This window comes from Lissotriton vulgaris, chromosome 2_1 (genome assembly GCF_964263255.1).
Source record: "Lissotriton vulgaris chromosome 2_1, aLisVul1.2, whole genome shotgun sequence".
NCBI classification, from domain to species: Eukaryota; Metazoa; Chordata; class Amphibia; order Caudata; family Salamandridae; genus Lissotriton; species Lissotriton vulgaris.
In genome coordinates this window covers 771,661,395-771,683,551 of record NC_141687.1, presented here as the reverse complement: position 1 = coordinate 771,683,551, position 22,157 = coordinate 771,661,395, and the positions used below count along the sequence as shown (strand labels likewise).

Genomic DNA, 22,157 nt, shown 5'->3' with positions numbered 1-22,157 from the left:
TTAAAGAGGCATCCAGTTGGGCTTAGCGCTGGGATGCTCCCGGGTAGCCATGTGCTTTACAAGATCCCATTTCATACATTTAATTTCATTGAGAGACTTTCAGATCCAAAAACAGGCTCCTATCTTTACGTCGCAAGGACTGTATTCTGTACTAGTAGGAGTTTGCGGCTCAGATTTTTTTTGACCCAATAAGGAGATTTCCATAATCCAGTTACATTATAAAAGCTCTATCTGCAAAGGATAAGTGTTCAGGTGGTCAGGAGACGCACAATGGTGGTAATCTTCCTTATGTGATGAAAGCAGTTGCAAAAAATGGACAGAAATTGCAAGCCAAGGACTTTCCTGCTTCTACAATAGTTCTTACATTCGTTCCAAGTTTGGTATATGAAAACACCTTTTGGTTTTAAAATAGGTTATACACATATAGCGGGCTTTGGGTTAGCCTATTCCTCACATTCACTTATTTGGCTTAGGCCTTTCATACATTGGCATAAGACATTGCCAAACACATTTTGCCTCCTCCTAGAGGAGTATTTTATTCCCACTATCTTGCTATTGGCTATTTAGCTACATTCTTCGACCTTCTTTGGAAAGCATCGGGGACTATTTTACATCTGTAAAGTATGGTCAGTCATCACACATTCAATATTTTATGTCTTTCTTTCATACTGAGAGAAAGTTATGACGTTGGAAGCGCACTCCTGTTTGAGCAATTATTGCGGCGTCTCAGCAGGAAGGAGCAGTTGTCTGGACACAGTGGTGTTTTCCGGGTAAGAGGCAGAATAGGAGGCATGTTTTTGAGTAGTGTATAGCTTACGTATCCGTAGGATCATCATCTTACACAAGCCTGCACGGTTGTTTTACAGGTCGGTGTAATCGTGAATGTGAGAGATTACACCATTAGATCACGGAGAAGAGCGGCAGTGTGGAGCTTTTTGACTTAACTACTGGTGAGCATGGTCCGCATTGACAATAATAGGGAGGATTGTTTCGAGGGTATTTTTTTGACCCAATAAGGAGATTTTCATAATCCAGTTACATTATAAAAGCTCTATCTGCAAAGGATAAGTGTTCAGGTGGTCAGGAGACGCACAATGGTGGTAATCTTCCTTATGTGATGAAAGCAGTTGCAAAAAATGGACAGAAATTGCAAGCCAAGGACTTTCCTGCTTCTACAATAGTTCTTACATTCGTTCCAAGTTTGGTATATGAAAACACCTTTTGGTTTTAAAATGGGTTATACACATATAGCGGGCTTTGGGTTAGCCTATTCCTCACATTCACTTATTTGGCTTAGGCCTTTCATACATTGGCATAAGACATTGCCAAACACATTTTGCCTCCTCCTAGAGGAGTATTTTATTCCCACTATCTTGCTATTGGCTATTTAGCTACATTCTTCGACCTTCTTTGGAAAGCATCGGGGACTATTTTACATCTGTAAAGTATGGTCAGTCATCACACATTCAATATTTTATGTCTTTCGTTCATACTGAGAGAAAGTTATGACGTTGGAAGCGCACTCCTGTTTGAGCAATTATTGCGGCGTCTCAGCAGGAAGGAGCAGTTGTCTGGACACAGTGGTGTTTTCCGGGTAAGAGGCAGAATAGGAGGCATGTTTTTGAGTAGTGTATAGCTTACGTATCCGTAGGATCATCATCTTACACAAGCCTGCACGGTTGTTTTACAGGTCGGTGTAATCGTGAATGTGAGAGATTACACCATTAGATCACGGAGAAGAGCGGCAGTGTGGAGCTTTTTGACTTAACTACTGGTGAGCATGGTCCGCATTGACAATAATAGGGAGGATTGTTTCGATTTCACCAACATGTCACAGTGGGATTATATAGGTTTTTGTATGATTTTTCACCAGGTTTCCAGGTTTTGTGTCCCCGAAATATCAAGATACAAGGCATTTTTTTTTATATTTTCTGTTTTTGGGTGCAATGAATCCAACATTTACAGACACTGGCATGCGCGGGACACATGTGAAACATGAGAATTGTACAAGTTGGGGTGATTGTTTCGGCACTTAGGTGAGGTGACAGGTTTTCATTTTGTGTAATAACTATCGAATAGAGAGAACAGTCTCATAAGTGGAGGCTATTACCATTTATATGAACTGTGATGTTACAGACAGGCATTTGACTTTTGGAGAGTTACCTGCACACTGAAAAGCATTAATTTTTTCATTGTTTTAGATTGCCCCCTGACGAAGGGACTGGCCTGTCCCGAAATGCATTGGGATCCATCACAATCAAGCAGTCGACAACTTAAACATTAGCAAACTTCAAACAATATGTGTTATAATGAAATTCTTTGAATCACTGTAAAAGTGCATTTTGTTTTTGTACAAATTTGAAGTCATGGCAATGTACAGATTATGTTGATTTTTGTGTTATTGTAAATGAAGTATATTGAAAACTAGTACTTATATTTTCATAAAAGAGTGTTTAAAAGATAGAAGGTGTCCTTCAGCGAATAGTGTGCTGTGCACCCGTGTACACGTACTTGGCTTAACTCATTTCTTTCATACTGTACACCAAGCAATCATTTTTGTTACTGCATCAGGGTGTTGTTAATTCTTTTCATCAGCGCTAGAATTTAAGTCGGACACGAAGATGGCCACACGACGACTCCTCTGCCCTACTGCTGTGATGCTGCTTAAACAGTTTGCGCACCCTTAAGCTCCTTTTGCATGGTGCAGTAGCACCTTTCCGCTGCTGTCAGACCAAGCAAGCTTGGTGGTCCTGCCACCTAGGGGCTACTGATGGTATGACCTGTAAATCACAATGCCAACTAGAACTACTGGCTTTACCAAAGTTCTTGTAGGTCTCGGTTATGCAGTGCATGCGCTGTCTCGAAGCGTTGTGTTGTGTTCAATCTGTGGGATTCCACCCGCCCATAGATTTACAATTTGCTTGCTCCATCGTCGCTCCTATATCTTTTGTTCCTGGCATGCACGAGTCCTGCCTCTTCTTGTGTTTAACCCTCCTCCAGAGCATGGACCAAGTACTTGTGTTTATTCACTGCTCCCATTTTAGGTGCTACTTTTTTCTTTGTTTTCGCGCACTCCACACAAGCGCACGTTTTAATAAAGGAAGTTTGAGAAGCAGTGTAATCGGAAAGACCCTCTGACAAAAAGTTTCTTGACAATTAAAGCTAAACATAGCCCAACATTTTTCAGGAGACTTCATATTATTTTACTACCATTACTTGGATACGTTGAACAAAGCTTAAAATACCCCAAATATAATAAGACTTAATTGAAACCTCGTAATTAACGACTCAAAGCAATGCAGACGGTTGCGAACCACTGAGACCTGCTGAAAAGAGATTGTAGGAGTAACCTTGCCTTCAACTTGTGGCAGCGGTAGTTATACCGTGAACAATTTGCAAGGGAACCACTGTGTAAGAACAAGGGCTAATGCCAACAGAAATGAATCCAAAACAAGCTGTTGCACCCATCGACGTTAATATATGTAGCACTATCAGTAGATGGAGATAACTTGCTTTGGAAGTTTTTTATCAGATGGTTGTGCTAGCTTCCAATCTATCTACCTACCAACCACTAATATTGAATGAAGGCGGTATGTTTTGTTGTCCTGGTCGCGTTCGCTCTCTGTTCTACTTTAAAGACCATTGTTTCTAGAACAAAATGCTTGTGAAACAAATGGCTGGTAATAATTTATTACTTCCCTTATTTTTCAACTAGTAATAGGATTGAATGTTGGAATAACACTCTTCCTACCTCTCCGGTTCCCAAACCTAGCCAAGCATTGCAAGCTGTGCTCAACTTTGTCTGGACTACTGGCCCTTTTGGAACCAGGCAATTTCGAGGCCAAATGAGACCACAATGATGTCTGCCATAAACTTGTGTTCAAACAGGGAGTGACAACAGAAACAAGCACTATTAAGTGAGTAACGTTAGTTAAAGTCACATAAAGCAGAGGTAGGCTCCTAGTGCATTTGCAGTCTGCTTATTTAGGACTTTTCGTAATTGCGATCCACTTATGTAGGACTAAAACGCGCTCAATGCCAATAGCTATCTGATTGTTTAATTTATGATGCCAAAAGTAAGACGTTAACCAAGACAAATGTAGGGTTAAAAGAGCGGAGAATGCCCCATTCAATTAAAAATAAGTATCTTCCCAGAAACATGGGGCTGCAGTGTGTTGTGTTGCAGCATGGCATTTGAAACTGTATACCCAATATAGTCTCTAACTGCCATGATATCTAAAATGTGGGTTGGTTAAGAAGACAACTTGAGAAAATGTCCAGCTATACACGTACTGTGGTGCCTGATTTTAACATCGGGGTTCTGATCTGTGGTAAAGACTGGATGCAATAGTTATACCACGATTAGCTTTACAAACTATCCATTTAACCAACGCAGGAATAAAAAGCCACTTTAAGTCAACAACTGAACCTTCCTTTAAAGTAATTTAAAAGGATTACTGCTCATTTTGTGTGCCCAAAACATTTAATATGTGTGAAATAAAACACATGTCCAGGTCAAAGGCACCAAGCTAAATTAAATTCTAGAAGGGTAGATATAATTAAAAAAAATTAATTTAGGTGTCAGCATTTTACTCTTTTCTTCCCCAGTAAATTTGATTTAACAAGGCTCTCAATACTTGCGTAGAGCCGATTTCTAAGTGGCCATGAACTAGACATAGCCGAAGAGAAAGGCAACTGGATAAAGGGTCAAATTAAAAGATAATGCATAAAAGTATTATTTTTAGTGTCTTGGTATTACTTGCATAGATATACACACTCTACTCAAGGTACAAAAATCAATAGTAGCACACAAAGGTCTATGCAATTCGACAATTTCAAGTCATACACAGACCAGTGGAATGTCTGCATGACAGAATATTCCCTAGAAGGCAGGACTCAAATGTGGGAAAGGATTTCCATAGGAAAACCATTTTCCTCTCACAAGAGTAACTTCTCCTGTAACTACACTTGCTTCAGTTTCTTATAGCAGAGATTCTAGGAGTTTTTGGGAAGCGGCCTCCAAACAGTTGAATACCCACAAATGTCGATTATGCGGGAGAATCACCATATTTTATTGTGCCACAGTTTCTGGAAGATCCCTGGTTCTAAAAAGAATGTTGCAGACAATTATTCACCTTATCAACCCTGCGTCTGCCATTCACACCACAGTCTGGACTGCAAGTGGACACCGCAACTGATCCTAAATCTGGGAACTGGGATCCACGAATTTCCATTCTCAGAACTGTTTTTGCGCATGCACAAATTACATCCACCTAAATATTTTTGAATAGGGACCTCAGGATCTGAAATAAGATTAAAGTGCAGTCAATTTAACTACTTTAACGGTTCACTACCCCCGCCTTATTCAAGCATTTCCTTTACATCATATCAATTCCTTCGTTTCTTTAACCTTGCTCTATTTTTTATTTTTTTATTATTCCCCCTTTCAACTTATTCCTCATTGAAATCCAATCTTCGTTTTCATACCTTTCTTTCTTTTCTAAGCTGTCCGATTTTTCCTGGACTCCTTTTTAGGTCTCATTTAAGACAGTCCCATGCTCTGTCGCCTGTGAAAGATATTGTGTACAAGAGGCTTGGAGCCCGGCCATTGCTTACAATTCGTTGGATTCATGGTCACTCTGATTTACTGCCTCATAATTGAATAGTGTGTGCCAGCATCAATTCATCTTCCTTCGTCTGGAGCATGGGCCAAGTACTAATTGCTTAATTTTGCTTACTGTCCTTCTGCTGCTCAATTGATTGATTGATTGAGGGACTATTTTCTTCTTCTTCTACCCTGTCACCTTGCCAGTGCTGCTTCCTCCCCTCCCAAACCCGCTATCCTGTGTTGCTCGTTCTACTCGCAATTCCTTGTTGCTTTTTCCCGTCCTACCCTACCCTTGTTGCTTCTTCCCCACCAACTCCCAACCTTGTTGTTGTTGCTTCTTTCCTTCCACCCCCATCCTACACAATCCCCTTCTCCATTTTGCTTCTTACATCCTACCCCCACCCTTTTGTTATCCGTGTTGGTTCCTACCTCCCCAACACCATTACCCTGTCTCCGTCAATATGTTTGTCTGGACTGCCACTGATGATAGCGTAAGGTTCAGGTCCCCCCGCCCATTCAATGGCCATAACGGAAAAAAGTGCTATGACACGGCCAGCGCTGGACGTGTCTCATTGCTTTCTTTACTGTCCCTTTGCAGACCACCCTCCAGCCCATTGTCCGTACTACAAAAGCCCATGATAGAGCTGTTTTCTAACTTTTACCCATGTTGCATAGCAGCTTTGCTTCTCTACCACATGTCTAGAAGACATTGATTAGCAAAGCCAATAGCTTTCGCATAGGCAAGCACTACTGGCTTTCCCAATGCTTGTTTACTTACCTCGTCTTTCTTACTGTTGCCCCCATCTTCAATTCCAGTCCCCCTTCATCACCATAATGTATTGTCCTCTTTATGTAGGACAATCCCACTGCAGCAACAAACTCACTCTAGAGGGGAGTGAGAAGGTTTTGTCTTTTTATAACGTCTTTTTTGCTAGTGAGATTATTCACTACTAACGTTCCTGCTGTGGAGACTTGAAAGCACTCAAGAGAGACTGTCTGGCAGGGACAGCTCAGTCTAATTCTTTCAGGATCAATAAACGCCCATGCTTCACGATGCGAACACCTGCTATAAGAGAAAGAGCGCATGACCTTTTGCCATACACACGTCCATTATGTCGTAAACTTGTTTTGGATCAACTAAGCTTTAGGCAGCCAAAAAGTGTTCTCAAATGAACTGTAAGCGGTATTTGCTACAGATCTTTATAAATGAACTTAGCATTTTGCAGATAAAAAGGTACGTTGACATCAGTGACATCAGAGAATGCTCGGGTGAACGTTTATCTGGTGCACCCTGTCCTAGCACATAGGGAGGAAGCAGTTTGAATGGGCAAAAGGTGAATGATCTGCACCAATGGGTTTGTTGAGCCTAACTTAAGATTCCTGAATGGCTTCTGAGGCAGAATATGCATTCTGCACAGTTGGCACTTTATTCCAATATGGGAAGGAAGCACTCAGTGTGAACTAGTCATAAAAGAATAATGACTTGCGGGTTCTTAACAGGATGACTGTGTGCTGAGATGCATTTTCATCCATTTCTAAGCAAAACCAGTACAATCAGAAAACTAGAAAATTGCCTCTATCAGTAGCCCATTAACTACTCAAGCAAGTTGCTCAGATTGGACCCAGAGTTGCATTATGTCAGAGAGGCAGACTGGGTTTTGCTTGATGGGGCAGTTGTGCATTCAAACACAGAATATTGAAGAAGATGGTCCTGTAGTAAATTAACAGCCAGCAGTCTTCTCACAACACTGGCCCGACGTACTTGCAACTTAAGACCAGTATTTAACACTGAGTCAGTGTTTTGTACCAAGTATACAGCTAAGTCATTTGTTTTCTCATCAGCCCATTGTAGAGAGATGTATGCACAGTCTGGAAGTTCAACAAAGATCCAAAACGCAACTGAAGTGGTAAGAAAGATAGACTAAACCAAGAAAGACTGTAACTAATTGATTACACTTGTTTATATGATTTCTGCCAAATTGGTGAGGCTGGTGATGCCACAGAAACAGGCTAGAGTCAGAGAGTTTAGTTTAGCTTTATTCACCAGTGGAACAAATATCCTTTCTTTAAGGAAAGCAGGGGTGAGTCTAGTGGAAGACCATACATAAAGATTCTAAACCACTGCGATAAAATTGCCAAACTGGGGCATTGCTCTTCGATTTGCCACAGACGTGAATATTTTATAAAAGGTCACAAATTCTAACAGTAGATACTAGGAAAAGTATCTGTATAGACTTTGAATAAAGATTTAAAGGTGTCTTTGGAGAGAAAGAGTGTACGGGAGTGGGTTGGCCCTTTGGCAAAGGATAAGTTTATGAATAACACTGAGTCTTTTGTGTGCTAAATGTCAGAATCGTTGGGATTTGCAAAGGTACACCGAAGAACGGTATCTCCATTTGAGCAGAAAAGAAGCAGAGAAAAAAGGTTTGTATTCTGAAAACCTGACAAGTACACTGATAAAACTAGAAGAGACTAACCCTGACGAGTACATTGGCAAAAAGCCTAAGAGTAACCTTTACGTTATAAGCCAGCATTATAAAGAACATTTACTTTGATGCACCCTCTGCTTGATGATATTGTTTGTTAACAAGAAACTCCAGAAAGGTTTTGAATGCCAACAGCTGGTTGTCAGGGTGTCACACAATTTGTAGAAATATGCAAAACAAATGTGGATAACATTAAAATCAAATGTGTGCAATTCCCAAACATCATTAATACATACAATAAAAACAGCAGAAATCTGCTTAAGACCCTTGAATGCCACGCTTAGAAAGAAGAGTCAAAACTGTAAGCCTCCTTCCAGTCTACTAAACAAAATATAGGGTTTGGGTTCAGCCCCACACGTATACCCAATCAAAAACAACGAAATTCAGTACTTATAAGATGCAAGTTTGCAACAGGATGCGACAAGTCTCAGTAGCACAAGAAAATACTTCTTCTCATATTGCAAAGTTTCTGCAAAAAAAATAATTAAACAACTGGATGACCTCCACAAAGCACCAAGGATATACCTCTTTTCATCTCATCTTGCACTTACACAGTTAGAAATAAGACTACCTTGGCACTGCTCTGTGTTGCCTACAAACATTTCAAGTTTATTTATTTTTATTTGCTTTGGTATTCATCTGAGGACCACAAATATTTTAAGCATAAAATTCAGTTTTTACACCATTTAAAATTTCTTACGTTAATACAAAGTAAAAAATGGTTTTAGAAATTTGTAAAATTTATGACAAACAAATTCATTTGGGGGAAATTTGCATAAAATGATCAGTTCCTTTGCTGAGTTAATTCTACATTTGACGTACATAGATTGCAAAAACTTTTTCCTTCCCATTACCACTTTTGGATTTGGGCATACAAACATTAAATGCTCTAAGTCCTTCTCTCCGCCATTACACAAGTTACATATTGAGCTTTCCTTTAAATGCCATTTAGATATTACAGCTTTGACAGGTAATATGCTGAACCGGAGCAGAACAATCGCTCTCCTTACACCATGATTTAGGTTAAAAGCAATATACTGCTGAGGTTTCTTATATGTTATTGATTCAGTATAATTCTTATATACAGTTAGTTTAGAGCAATGCAAAGAGTCAAGTTCAAAACTAAATCTTGGAGTGTAATGTTTTAAAAAGAGCTTCAACTGGGCTGGTGTCCAATCTAGCAGCAAATTGATGTTAGTCCCTGCTAGCTTTAAAGCTATTGACATGTTCTTAAAAAATATGTGTTTAGACGAGTCTCGATCAAAGGTCTCTGTTTTGAGCAGGGATCGGAGAGTTCCTTCCTCCGCGTGTAGGAGATTGTACGCCCACCTGATAATATTAGCGATTCCTCGAGAATAAGAACTGGTTAGTGAAAACTCGAGGCAGAGAGCTTGTACTGGAACAGCTTGAGACACCTTCATTAATCTCCGTAGTATTTTCCCTTCTTTTAGGTCTAGGGAGCTCCATTGATTTATAGGAATATATTCCAGAGCATATGATAGTAATGGTGGTATTTTGACGCTGTACACCTTAAGCAGGGAAGAGAAGTGCCTGTGTCCCGAGGCTGCATATAACCTTGAGAGAGCTCCCGCATGTACATTGGATTTCCTGGTCAAATTCACAATCTGTGGCCAATTTTGTAGAGTATTAGAAAAAATTCTGCCTAAATAGGTATATTCCTTTACCTCTTCCAACTTTACTCCCCCGAGGGTCCAGCAATACTTTGGGCTCTTTTTCCTCCCCGAGAACGAGACTATTCTTGTTTTAGTGATGTTAGGGATTAAATTGTTTTCCTCCGTGTATTTATGCAGTGCCTGGAGATTGTTTTGTAGACCAAATGGAGTTAGATCTAATATGATAATATCATCTGCATATAACAGTGGATGTATTTTATGGGAGGCTACCTTTGGTGGAAAATTACGTACTTGCTGGAAACATTGAGGCATGTCACTAAGATAAAGTGAAAACAATAGGGGGGGCGAGAAGGCATCCTTGTTTGAGGCCATTAGGTGTCGGGATAGGGCTAGTTAAGCCCTTTTCCCTCCCCATTTGAACCTGGCACCAGGTGTCTGTGAGCAGAGAGATTATTATTCGTAATAGCTGATCAGGGATGCCCATTTTGCTAAGTTTTTTCTAAAGTATTCCTCTGTCCACTCTATCAAACGCGGTCGAAAAATCGATAAAAGCTGCGTAGACAATCTGAGATTTAATTGACACATATTTGTCTAAGATGGTTTGCAGCACCGCGATATTGTCCGTGACTGAATGCTTTGGCCTAAAGCCTGCCTGGTATAGAGGAATCAGTCCAGATGAAAAGGCCCAGTTTTTAAGTCGGTCCAGGACCTCTGCCGTAAAGATCTTTCCTGTGGCACCCAGAAGAGCTATTTGTCTATAGTTACCAGGTTGAAGTCTAGATCCCTTTTTGTGTATAGGTATAATGATGCTCCCCTTCCAAGACTTCGGGATTTCCCCAGTGCTAAGGATGAAGTTAAAAAGGGGGAAAGCATCCTACTCCATCCTTTGGGGTCGGACTGGAGGACCTTGATTGGAATTTGGTCGGGGCCAGTAGCTCCTGTTGATCTCACCTTTCTTATGTGCATCTCGATGGAATAGGGGGTAGATGTTCCGCTATTTAAAGATTTAATTTCTGGATTACTAGAGATAGTGTATGCCATTTCTGAGGTGGTATTGGATTTGTATAGATTAGCAAGATAGATTTCCCATTCTTTTGGGGGAACCGAGATAGATTGTAGTGCTTTTTTTGTTCCTATTTCTTTGGTGATTATGGACCAATAGGCACGTTGGTTGTGCTGCTTTGCTGCTATCTGCAGATCCACCCAGTTTTTATTTTGGGCTATTCTCTTGTGTTTTTGTTTTTCCCTCCTGCGTTGGTTCTTTAATTTGTTAATTTCTACCTGTCTAGACGATGAACCTTCTAGGAACTGTGCTCTTATGAGTTTATTTAGAAGCTTTGTACTGGTAATTAGCTTTGGATTTTTGTTTTGGGACTTTGTAGATCTCGGTTGCTTCAACTTTTCCTGCAATTTTTGCGTTAGTTTATTAATGATCATTTCAAAATTTATTATTGGGTTGGTAGAATGCATTGTTTTTAGAAGCTGGTTAGTGTCTATTAGGGTAGTTATCTTATTAAGTGTCGTTGAGTTCCAATAAATCTGCCTTTGCTTATGGTTTACCGTAACTGTACTGTACTTGTACATAATGTGGCTTGTTGGACATAGATATATTTTCCATTCTGTACGTAACAGCAGAATGGCATGATCGCTTCCATGGACGAAATTAATTTGGAGTTGTGAAGCAGACCCAAACAAGTCAAAACTACATATCATGTAATCCAGGAGTGAGGAGCTGTTATTTCCCTGTCTCGTGTTTGAGGCGGGAATGTCGCCTTCCACGTTCCCATTTAGTATGATTCCATTTAACAGTGGGAGTGATGCTAGTAAAATTTTTCCTCTTTTATCCGCCTTGTTCCCTATAGGAAATAACGGTATGGAAATTTCCAGCGCCTCTTCTTTATACCAGTTGGCCCATTTTATTATTTCCTCGTTGGATAGTTTTCCATTAAGGTCACCCATAATAAGAAATGATGGATAGTCTTGACTTTCGATTATTTGTTCGATGTCATCCAGAATTTCTATTGACAGACCATCCATTTTTGCTCCAGGAGGAATGTATACATTAAAGATTAATAGGTTTCTTAAGAAATCTGAAGGGTTTATCCCGCACTTGATCTTGATACATTGATAGTGACATGATTTCGTTGGGACTATTTCTTGGGCCCAGTTATAGTCTTCGCTTAATAGGATCGCTATCCCACCCTTCGCGTGACTTCGCTCGACCCACAGAGCAGGGGTATCATATGTGATATATCTTTCCTGATAAAAGTTTTGTGTAGTGCATGTTTCTTGTAGGGCCACAATAGCGGGTGAGTTTTTTTACTAACTCTGCCATTTTTTCTTTAGTTTTTCCCGCTATATTCCAGGAGGATATCACTAAACATGTGCTAAACAGGAGATTTGGTGTCCTTAATTTGTTTATTACTATTCAGGGTCTCAGCGATCCAATCCCATGACTGATCCCTTATTGTTGCTTCCTTGTTAATGGTGCTTTTACTCCCTTTCACCATTCTTTATGGAGATAAGTATATTTTCTGCAGAGCGGTCTAAGGAATAGGTCTTTTTGTTTATAGGTTGGTGCATTTTTTGAGATCCTTCAGCCATATGCATCATATTACGGGCTTCATTTTTTAGTACTGGGATCAAGTCATAACCACATTTGTGGAGAGTCTCACTCTCCTTTAAAATAATTCCTGGGAAGGCTGGAGACCAGAATTCTACGATTGCAGTTTTTGTTTTAGCTTTGTCCGGAAACATAACTAGGTTAATTTCATTTCGCGCTAAGGATTGTAGCGGCTGAATCTGTTGAGAGAGATTAATGATTCAACCACGATTGAGTGGAGCTTCATCACTAGGAAATAGCTCTGTGATTTGTAGATAGTTGGATCTTATCTCCTCTAATTGTGATCCTTTTCTCTGCGATTCTGTAAGTTCTTTAGAGGTCCCTCTTAATGTTGAACTTACCGGACCCTATAGAAATTTGGTAGCCTTTGGATTTAGTGTAGACTGTTGATAGAGATTTTTGTTTCCGGTTTTCTCCGGTGACTTCTGGTGTTTTATCCTCAGTGTAGGGGACAGTTCTGGCCTTCCTTCAAGATCTGATAAAGCGCTTGGTAGAGGAGTTGTGTTCTGAAATTTGATTTTGTTAGCCTTCTTCCTTTTAAATCTTCTTATCGCCTTTCTTTTTTTTTATCTTTCTTTGTCGTTGTTTCTTTTTTGTGTTTTCCAAGTTCTGTGTATCCTCACTAGTTAACCTCTTAAGCGCTGCTGACGGCCAACGGTCGTCACGAGCGCTACCTCCCCAGTGCTGCGCACGACCATTGGACGTCCATTCAGCACTAGTTCCAATGGACAGCGCAGCACTGGGGAGGGATATTTGCGAAGCAGCTAAGGTGTTAAACAGTTATTGACGTTTATTTCAGGGTCGATTGCAAGGCTGGTCATATTTGATTTGGTTTTGCTTTTTGTAAAAATTGGGTAGTAAGCCACAGGGTGTTGGTGTGGTTCGGAATTATTTTCCTCTTTAAAAAGGTTTCTGAGGGAATATGTGATGTTATCTCCCTGCTTACCCACAATTTCCCCGGATGATTTCTTTCTGGTTTGTGTTGCAATTTATTTTTTCAGGGGAAGTGGTACGTTGTTGATTTTGATTGTTAAGTTCTCTCTAGTTTCCCCTTGACATTTGCCACAAGTTCCTGTTATATTTGTTGACCTAATTTGCTCTTTCTTCTTTTTTTCCTTAACTAGAAATTTTAAAATTCCTATTTGTACGTCAAGCGTTTGGTCAGAGTTCTCCAATATGTTGCCTAAATGGTTAAGAACTGATTCCAGAATTTTTTGCAACGTAATCAGTGATTTGGATACTGGAGTTTGATTATTGATCGAATCGGTAGTTTTAAAGATAAAGAGATCTGGTGAATTTTCGAGGAGACCCTCTATATCCGATGATTTTTGTGGAGTACTGTTCTGTATATTATCGGTCCCCATTTGTGATCCCATTTGAAATACTTCGTCCTTGATGTTAATATCTCGGCAAATGGTATGCCTACAAACATGTTCTGCACACTGCGACCAAATATGGAAAAAGTGCCAAGAGTGGACTCCAGTCATCATGCTGCAGGGTCTCAAATTCAAAGATTCACTTGTAAACTATGCATATGTGAATGGCTTGACCCTAAGGCTACCTTAACCACCACTCATGAAAAACACTTCAAAGAAGGTTTTCCACCGGTAATAAATCCTCAACAAATGCTGCTATTAGCTTACACTATGCTACACTTAACATGTGTTGCTAGATTGTTAACTCTCAACATGCACCACTATTAAAGATGTGTGCTTTTTTAAAACACATTTGACTTTCCATTTTCCAAACATCAGCAATACAGTAAATCTGATGGTTTCAGAGCGCTCAAATGCAAACATAACATGTCATAAGAATAATTGTGCCTAATAAATTTCACATAAAAATAAGTGGAAAAACCTAATGTGAGTCAGTTATGCAAGCATCACTCATTACTCACAATCTCTGTATAGGACATTATATTAAGGGTATGCCTCATTTTCACAATATTCCTCTCAACTTCCCCATATCATCTTATGCTTATTGGGACAACCCTGATATGTATAGAGTGGAATTTCGAGGATTAGAATTTCAAGTATTCTGCATCTGTCCATGCCACTTTTCCAAAAGGTCAGGCTGGGAGATGTGTGTTTCCCCCAGTTCTAGGCAATGCCTCGCTTTCCCAGCATAAGACCCAGGCTTATTAGGGATTTTACAGGTCTTATAAACCACTCTACCTAAAATATGTTTAAAAGTGCTACTTTGGGGCTCAGGTACACTGGATGACCCAGCACTTGCTGCAGCGTAGGGCCATGTAATAGTTGAAGAACGGGGTAGTGCCAGATAGTATGGAGGAAATCGCCTGACATTGAAGACTTTCTAGCCCTGGACACCAATGCATAAGCCAGAGTATGGATCATTTGGTATATATTTGAGACGGCTGCCTCATCTTCAAGCCACACAAAGTCCTTCTTCTCTCAGGCCTCATGGAGGATCAGGAATGTGCCCAGGGAGTTGAACACCAGAGTTTTGAACAATGCACGTATTTCCCCCCCTACTATGAAGTTGGGACATGGTCAGTTTTGCCTCAAGAGAAGCAAATTTGGGTAAGTCTTCCAGTGACGACGGACATGGTTCAATTGCATAGCAAAACTGAAGATATCAGAAATGAATGCAGAAACTGAAATAATCACGTATCTCCGAAATGGGCCTCTAAAATGGGTTTAAGACCAAACAGTATTTATAAATGTTTTTTCTTGAGATTAGCTTCTCTAATGCTGGGTACGCCCACAAATATGTTTGATGATGGACATGTGAAATACAAAGGGGTACTGTACTTCAAGTATCAATATAGGGCCTTTTTGACTTTTCTAAAATCGATAGTAGTTTCCGGTACTGTGGCTAATGCGACTTAGTTTCTGGCTAGCCTTACAGTTAGGATTTTACGTCATTTTAACATTAAACTGTGGCAATGTTGCAGCTACTTCTTACCAACTCCAGGGCTGAAGGTGGTGATGGATACTTTTAATGTCAGATGTGGTTTTCTGTGACTTAAATAGTGTCTAGAGAGAGCACAGCATGAGAATGTATGGGGTTAGATACCAAGGTGTGGCCGGGAGGGGTGTTTTATTTTGACATGATCGTGTAAAGGTATTTAAACATTGAGAACCTCCACCCAAAGTACAGCTAGACTTGAGAGGGGAAGCTGTACTCATTACCATGAGAAAGGATACTTCATAAACTGGTGAAAAACCGGGCTCCTTGATATTCAATATACATCACATTCGAGATATGGCTCTCTACCACCGTCACAAATACAAAGAGCTTAGTTGGCGCAAGCCAGGGTGTTTACTAGGGCACATCCACATTAGGCCAACGCTGAAATGTCATCAAATGCTACTCGTGTGGTGTATAAACAGCTTTGATATACTATACTGTGTTTACTTTAAGAGATTTAGTCGTCTGCCTCACATACATAAGGTAATACCTAACCTGAGGTCTTTGAAATTACTGGCTGCCTTAAGGCACAAACAGCTTCCGAAAATTCTCAACATAAACTATTGGCTCTAAAATTACATATTTGAACAAACCCACATTAAAAGGCCGTTCGAAAGCAGCTACTTACCAACCTGAATGTCAACGACTGGCGAAGAATTCGGGGTGGGGGGTAATTTTTCAAATGTAACCCTGCTTTTTCACAAACACAACCAACAAATAGCCAGTGCTATTATAAAAAAAAAGGCAGGGATAATCTGGAAAACGCCGCACCCTTCAAAAGGAGTTCTGAGCAGAAATCCGCTCGCTGAAAAGGTTAAAGAAGAGAGCGTACAACTCAAAAGTACATCATAACCCGTCGAACTAGAAAAACTGGTACTGCGAACTTAAGAAACCTGTCGCCCCTTCTTACAATTACTGCAACATAAAAAGCGATCTGCTCGGAATATGTAGCCTAAACTGTCCTGACACCGAAGAGCCATCATCAGATAGTGAAACATGTCTCTCCTCCTCTCATCCATAATCACGAGGGAACCACACAGGGCCTCTACTGTGTAGTTCTCTCGCTGCAAGCACATTGGAGAGCTGTCATGTGCTAGGCTGGACCATGATAGTGATAGCACTGGTGATGTGGCCGTTGGATGCAGGATATGGGTCAATCCGAATTGAGCAGAAAGGGGGATTTCATTGTACACTAGGACTGTGAGGAACGAGGAAATGTTGCTGCAATATGCACTGCAGCCACCAAAGCGGCCCAACCCGCTAGCATCGGTATAGTCGAAGGCTCATGGCCGAGCAACCGGAATGATGAACCCTTAATACCCGATGGGACTCAAATGTCCACCAGAGACCTGCGGGATCATGGCACTCGTTAAACCTCTCTCCCGGACACACTGGCCCGGCTGTCAGCCTATGCACCACTCCTCTCAACCGTCATCAGTCAAGACTCAGGCCTAAAGACTCTCGGGAAGATTTTTGACAAACTGCGAATGGTCACGTACCCGCAGGACATGGTATCCCTCGGTGCCCCCACCGGGGATGTCCACGCTCTGCCCGGCTCCCATGGCTCCCTCCCCGGGCTGGGCTGAGGACGGCGCTGCTCCGGGGCTCCGCTGTGGGACGTGGCACTGTCCGCAAAGGTAGGGCAGGCAGCACCGGGTAGGACACTGCACAGTGAGACGAGACAGCGACCCCTGCAGGGCATGAGGGGCGTCACCGCTACAGCAGCAGATGGCGTCTCGCTGGTTCTTTTCGCATAGCAAAGTCTCCGGACCATAGAGAAGCCGTGATGGACAGAGCAGAACACGACGTGACGACGTACACACCAAGGAAACGGAGGAATAAATCAGCGTCCTACTCATGGAGTTCTAATAAACAACTAGAATGCTAACTTTAGTCACCGGTGCGGGAGGGCATGAAGTTCAGGCTGATGACAAAACGACGTTAGAGCACTTAGCATTTTCCTTTGTAGCATGCAGAGCTTGTAGGTTAAAAGCATTTTGGCTTTGTTGCTACCATTGGTAGAAGAGGACCCGAGAAATACCTAAAACCCTGACTGAAGTCCACACTGTATAAACATTGAAAGCGTTTTTCAGTTTGTAAGAATACTAAATTTGATAGCATTTGCGCCATGAATTTTCAATGCTATTAAGGACACCGAGGCGAGGGTTTAATGCTGCTCTTTTTTTTACTGCCAAGTTTCAGTAGCCAATGAAAAACGTTTAAACACAATACAAACTACATTTCCCATAATGCTATGCGCTTTATGTATAAACGGTGTTTATTGCGCTGCAAAAACTGTGCATCATACCAATATGCTTCACAAACTGGCGTGGCGTCAACATTCAGCCCAGCCAGCGTCAATACAGCTTTTAGGAACAGAAGAAAACAAGGAAAAGGGAGAGAAGAGTGATTGGACATATGCGTGTTGTGGATCCCATCCCGGAGCCCAGGTGATGATAGAGTGTCTTCAAAGTACCATCGGTGGCACCACAGAGCAAGGGGGCACCACCCCAAGGTAACGGCTCCCGCGATCGGGTCTGCGTTGAGGCAGCTTAGCAGTGTCCAAAAAAGGTAAAAAGTACCAAAACCAAACTGAACTTCCACGTCCCCGCCACCCCCCAGCCTACCCACCCCCCACCCCGGTTCCAGGTCCAGTTCCCTAACTCGTAACAGTGGTCTCTCAGGCCTCAGTGTTCGTGGCAGCCGGCTGTGACAGCCGTAACAGGCGTAGATATCTGGGGCAGGTCGCTTCTCTAAATTCAGAAGCCAGAAGCGTCAAGAAGGATTGCCATAATTCTGGGTATTTGTCGCCTTCCCCCTTAGCAATCAATGACAGTTTCTCCATCCCCAGGACGTACCAAAGACGGTGCAACCAGCCCTGAAAAGTGGGGACATGTGTAGTGCGCCAATAGGTGAGGATGTTTTGTGTCGCCGATCCCGGGGCTATAGCTATCAACCTTCCTCTGTGGGAGCGCAGGGGGTAAGTGATGGGATTGGGAGAACCCAGTGTAGGAGGCTGGATACCTGACTATGGTTGCCCCCAACTTTTTGCCTGGTGTTTTGCTGGTTTTCCGACTTAGTTGACCTGGGACCCTGCTATTCAGGTCCCCAGGCCTACTGCTCTCTCTGTAAAATGGATTCCATGTACCTTAGGTACATAACCAATTGGTACTGGGCCACCTTATCAGACCCTGTAACTCAGGGCATAGGTGTACCCAGGGCCTACCAGGGGCTGCAGCATGTATTATGTCACCCCTGGCTGGCCATCTAAATCTGACACAACTGGCTGCACGACAGCTGGGGCAAGGTGGTGTAATCACCCTTTGCTTTAGATATAGTATACCTATATCTAACCCTAAAATGGACACATATATTCCTATCAGTCACTCCTATGGCAGGCCTTGACAATCCTGAAGGCAGAGTGCTTGGAATTATGTGAGATTGTGCTCTGGCATGAGCTGAGCCCGTCTGCAGCTTGCGGAACCAAGTCCTAATAGCTGTTCTATGATAACGTGTACCATATACTCTTAAGTGCATTATAATCCTCGCGGTTATATGCCAACTCTGGTATCGCTTTATCAAAACATGTCGAGTACGGTGTCATACGAATTGGAATACTAACCCCTCGCCAATTCTGGCAACGGGGTTAGCATTCCACCCTTCTAGAGGGCCACGACATGTATGTAACTGTGAACCCCGGTTAAAGTTAACTCAAGCCTCAGCATCACAAAATGGATGCTGCCACCACAGACACAAGTCTGACCTCCTGCTGCTGGGAGTCCTTCCAGCGAGGAGAGCTTGGACAAAGGGTTTCTTGTCAGGGGCGGTGCTAGCACCATCCCAGACAGGGTTTTGTGTATCCTGGGTAGGCAGGGCTGAAGAGGAAGGTGACTGCAAGTGGCACCCCGGTGCTCACTATGCATAGGCCGGCTAGAACCAGTTCCAGGGGCACACCAGCCCCTGAGCTGGGGAAAGTCCGGCATGGGAGAGGGGTGTAACCACCCCCCTTCCTGGTCCCACCCATGGGCAGGACCTAGTCACGTGCCAGCCCCTTTCCTTAGTATAAAGATAGGAGCGGGCCCCCTTCCAAATTAGATCATCTTTGAATCCTGAAACTACTTTCTACGAAAGGAACTCAAGACTTCTTCTCAAGATTTCTCCCTTGTGACTAAGGAGTAGTCCCCCTGCATCTGCGGGCACCAACTAAGAACACTGCGGTTTGCTGCACGTCCTTCCTCCGGAACCAGACCGACCAGCATGACGAGACCTGGCTTCCCTGGCACCTCTGACCTCTACCTACATCGTCAGCTCAGCTGAGATCTGTGGGTGTGACGAGACCTCGAGGGACCGGCCATCTTCAGAACTGCACGACGCTTATCCAGCACGACCGCCGAGGGATCCTCGAGTGAGTGCTTTGGGGTTTGAGAAGCCCTAACCCTGAGCAGCTCCAGCACCGAAGTCCAGCCCCCCAGCATCCACGAGATCTGCGTGGGGCCCTTCTGCTCTTTGCTGCTCACCGCGTTGTCCAGCTACTTGCCTGCTGGCTTGTGGCCCTCCTGACGACGCACCACGATGACAACACCGCTGGTCTGGTTGCTCCAGACTGGCCCTTGCTCCCTTCCAACAGAGGAGCACCCCGGACCCTCCTGGTCCACTCCAGACGCCATTTTAAGTCCACCGCGTGGGCTTGCATTTGCCAAGACTTGTTGCCCCAATCCTGGGTCCAGCGACGTCGACAGCAGATACCTTCGTGGGACAGCTCGCACCTCCATCCTGGTCGCCGACAACGCCTCCTGGTCCGAGAGACTGCAGAGCCCAGCGTCGCCCACTCACCTGGTTGAGGTGACTCCATCCGGTGCCATCCTGGTGCCCATCTAATCACTGGCTAGTGATTCAGAACTTGCTCCCCTCTGCTTACAGGTATCCTCCATCACCGATCCAGGCTTGGATCTCTTCGAACTTCATCACTGGTCGCCTGTCAGCAACTTCTTCTTTCAGGCTCCATAGACTGCAACGAGGAATCCCGACGTCTTTTCAGACCTATGCAGCCGCAGCCCCTGGGCTAGGTAACCTGAGCATTTTGGTGCTCCAGCATAGCTTAACTATCTAAGTGTCCAGATCCTTTTTCGTTTCAGCTCTACCTAGTCGGATTCGTCCGATAACACTAACTTTACGAAATCTAGCATCCATAGACTTTGTCACGCATCCCGCGTGAGAGTGCACACTCTGCACCCGATCCCCCTAGGCCTCCTGCTAGTAATCTGAAGGTTCAGTAGTCCAGTCCTAGCGATCCTAAAGCCTATTAGAGTAGTACTTACCTGCTAGTAATTTCGCATTCCACTTTTAGAGTATATGGTTTTTCGTGCCCCTCAGGCATTTGTGTAAATTGTGCGACTTTCAGTATTTTCATAAGAGCTTTGTATTGTGCTTAGCGCCCTGTCCTCATAAAGAGTCCAGGGCTGTTGTGTTCTAAATAAATATACTTTTCTTTTCATAACAACTTGTGTGGTGTCCTTTCACTTGGTGTTCAAGGGGTATATGTGATGGTATAACAGCTGGCTTAACACGCCCTCTAGAGTCTAGCCTAAAGACTGCTCTTGTCCATGCTACTAGGATAGCTGGTCTACGGTTGACTTACAACCAATCATCAATAAGGGTTGTTTGGACTGATACATAGTGATCACTAGAATAGTGAGCACTGCATATCAGGCCAACTTCTCACACCCAGCAGCACATATGCGGGGAACCTCGGGATGGTAGTGTCTAAGTGTAGATCTACTTCATCTAGCACCTGAGTCCAATAAGCCTGCAGGTGTGAACAGTCCCACAACAGATGCACCAGTGTACCCCTCTCCCCGCAGCCCCGCCAGCAGAGCGCGTCTCGTGTGTGGTCCATCTCGTGGAGTTTTTCAGGGGTATAATACCAGTATGTGGCCAATTTAGTGAGAGTGTCTGTTAATCCCATGTGGTGCGCGGAATGACGGGCCCGGTAACAAATGCCTTCCCACTCTTTATTGCTCAGTGTGCGCCCCAGGTCCCTCTCCCATCGCGCCCTCCCTGCATTGTGAATATGTGTGTATCTGCCCAGTAACATGCGGTAAAGATCCGATATCAAGCCACGGTCGCTCTTCCTAGAAAGCAGCCAGTATTCGTAATCGCTGAGTCTGCGGTCAGCCCCTTCTCTAACAGTGGGATGGAGCGCCCAGTGTCGCACCTGGAAGTAGCGAAGACGTTCCTCCTCGGGCAGACCGAATTCCCGGCGGAAGGCATCAAAGGGGATAGCTCCCTCCTTGGCATAGATGTGGGACAGCACTTTACAACCCGCCGGGCCCCATTTTGCAAAGGCCACCATATCCATGCAGGGACCAAAGTCCGGGTTGGACACTAGAGGTGTCAGCGGGGATGGGAAGGACGTTATGTTATGTGGTATGTTCACTTGATCCCACACTTCCAGGGGTGTCCTCGTGATGAAGGAGGCATAGAGATTCGGGGGCCGATGGCGCCGCTGCAGGAAAGGCACCTCTTGTAGTGTGCGGCCCGCGACCGCCTGGTCTTGGAAGAGCCAGTGCTTCTCCGATTCCCATTTGCTCCACTCTACTAGCGTCCGTAACTGTGCCGCTTGGAAGTAGAGGAGCAGGTCCGGGAGGCCCAACCCTCCTTGTTCAGGAGGCAGCATCGCCAAGCGTAGCTTCATGCGCGGGCGCCGCCCATTCCATATGAAGTTGGCCAGTTCAGCCTGGGTTTGACGGATCCACCCCTCTGGCGGCCGCATAGGGACAGCTCTGAATAAGTACAGAATTTGCAGCAGAACCGTCATTTTAATCGCTGCCACCTTGCCAAGCCAAGACAGTGGAAGGTGTTTCCACCTGCCC

General features: G+C 43.5%; 1 protein-coding gene across 1 annotated transcript in view; it reads right to left on the bottom strand.

Annotated features, from left to right (window-relative positions):
• Positions 1 to 17,047, bottom strand: part of GORASP2 (golgi reassembly stacking protein 2) — a 162,742-nt gene extending 145,695 nt beyond the window's left edge. The window contains exon 1 of the mRNA XM_086956109.1: positions 16,785 to 17,047. Within this exon, the coding sequence (XP_086812235.1) occupies positions 16,785 to 16,847 (63 nt within the window). The 5' untranslated portion in view covers positions 16,848 to 17,047. The remainder of the gene's footprint in view (positions 1 to 16,784) is intronic.
• Positions 17,048 to 22,157: the final 5,110 nt, after the last annotated feature.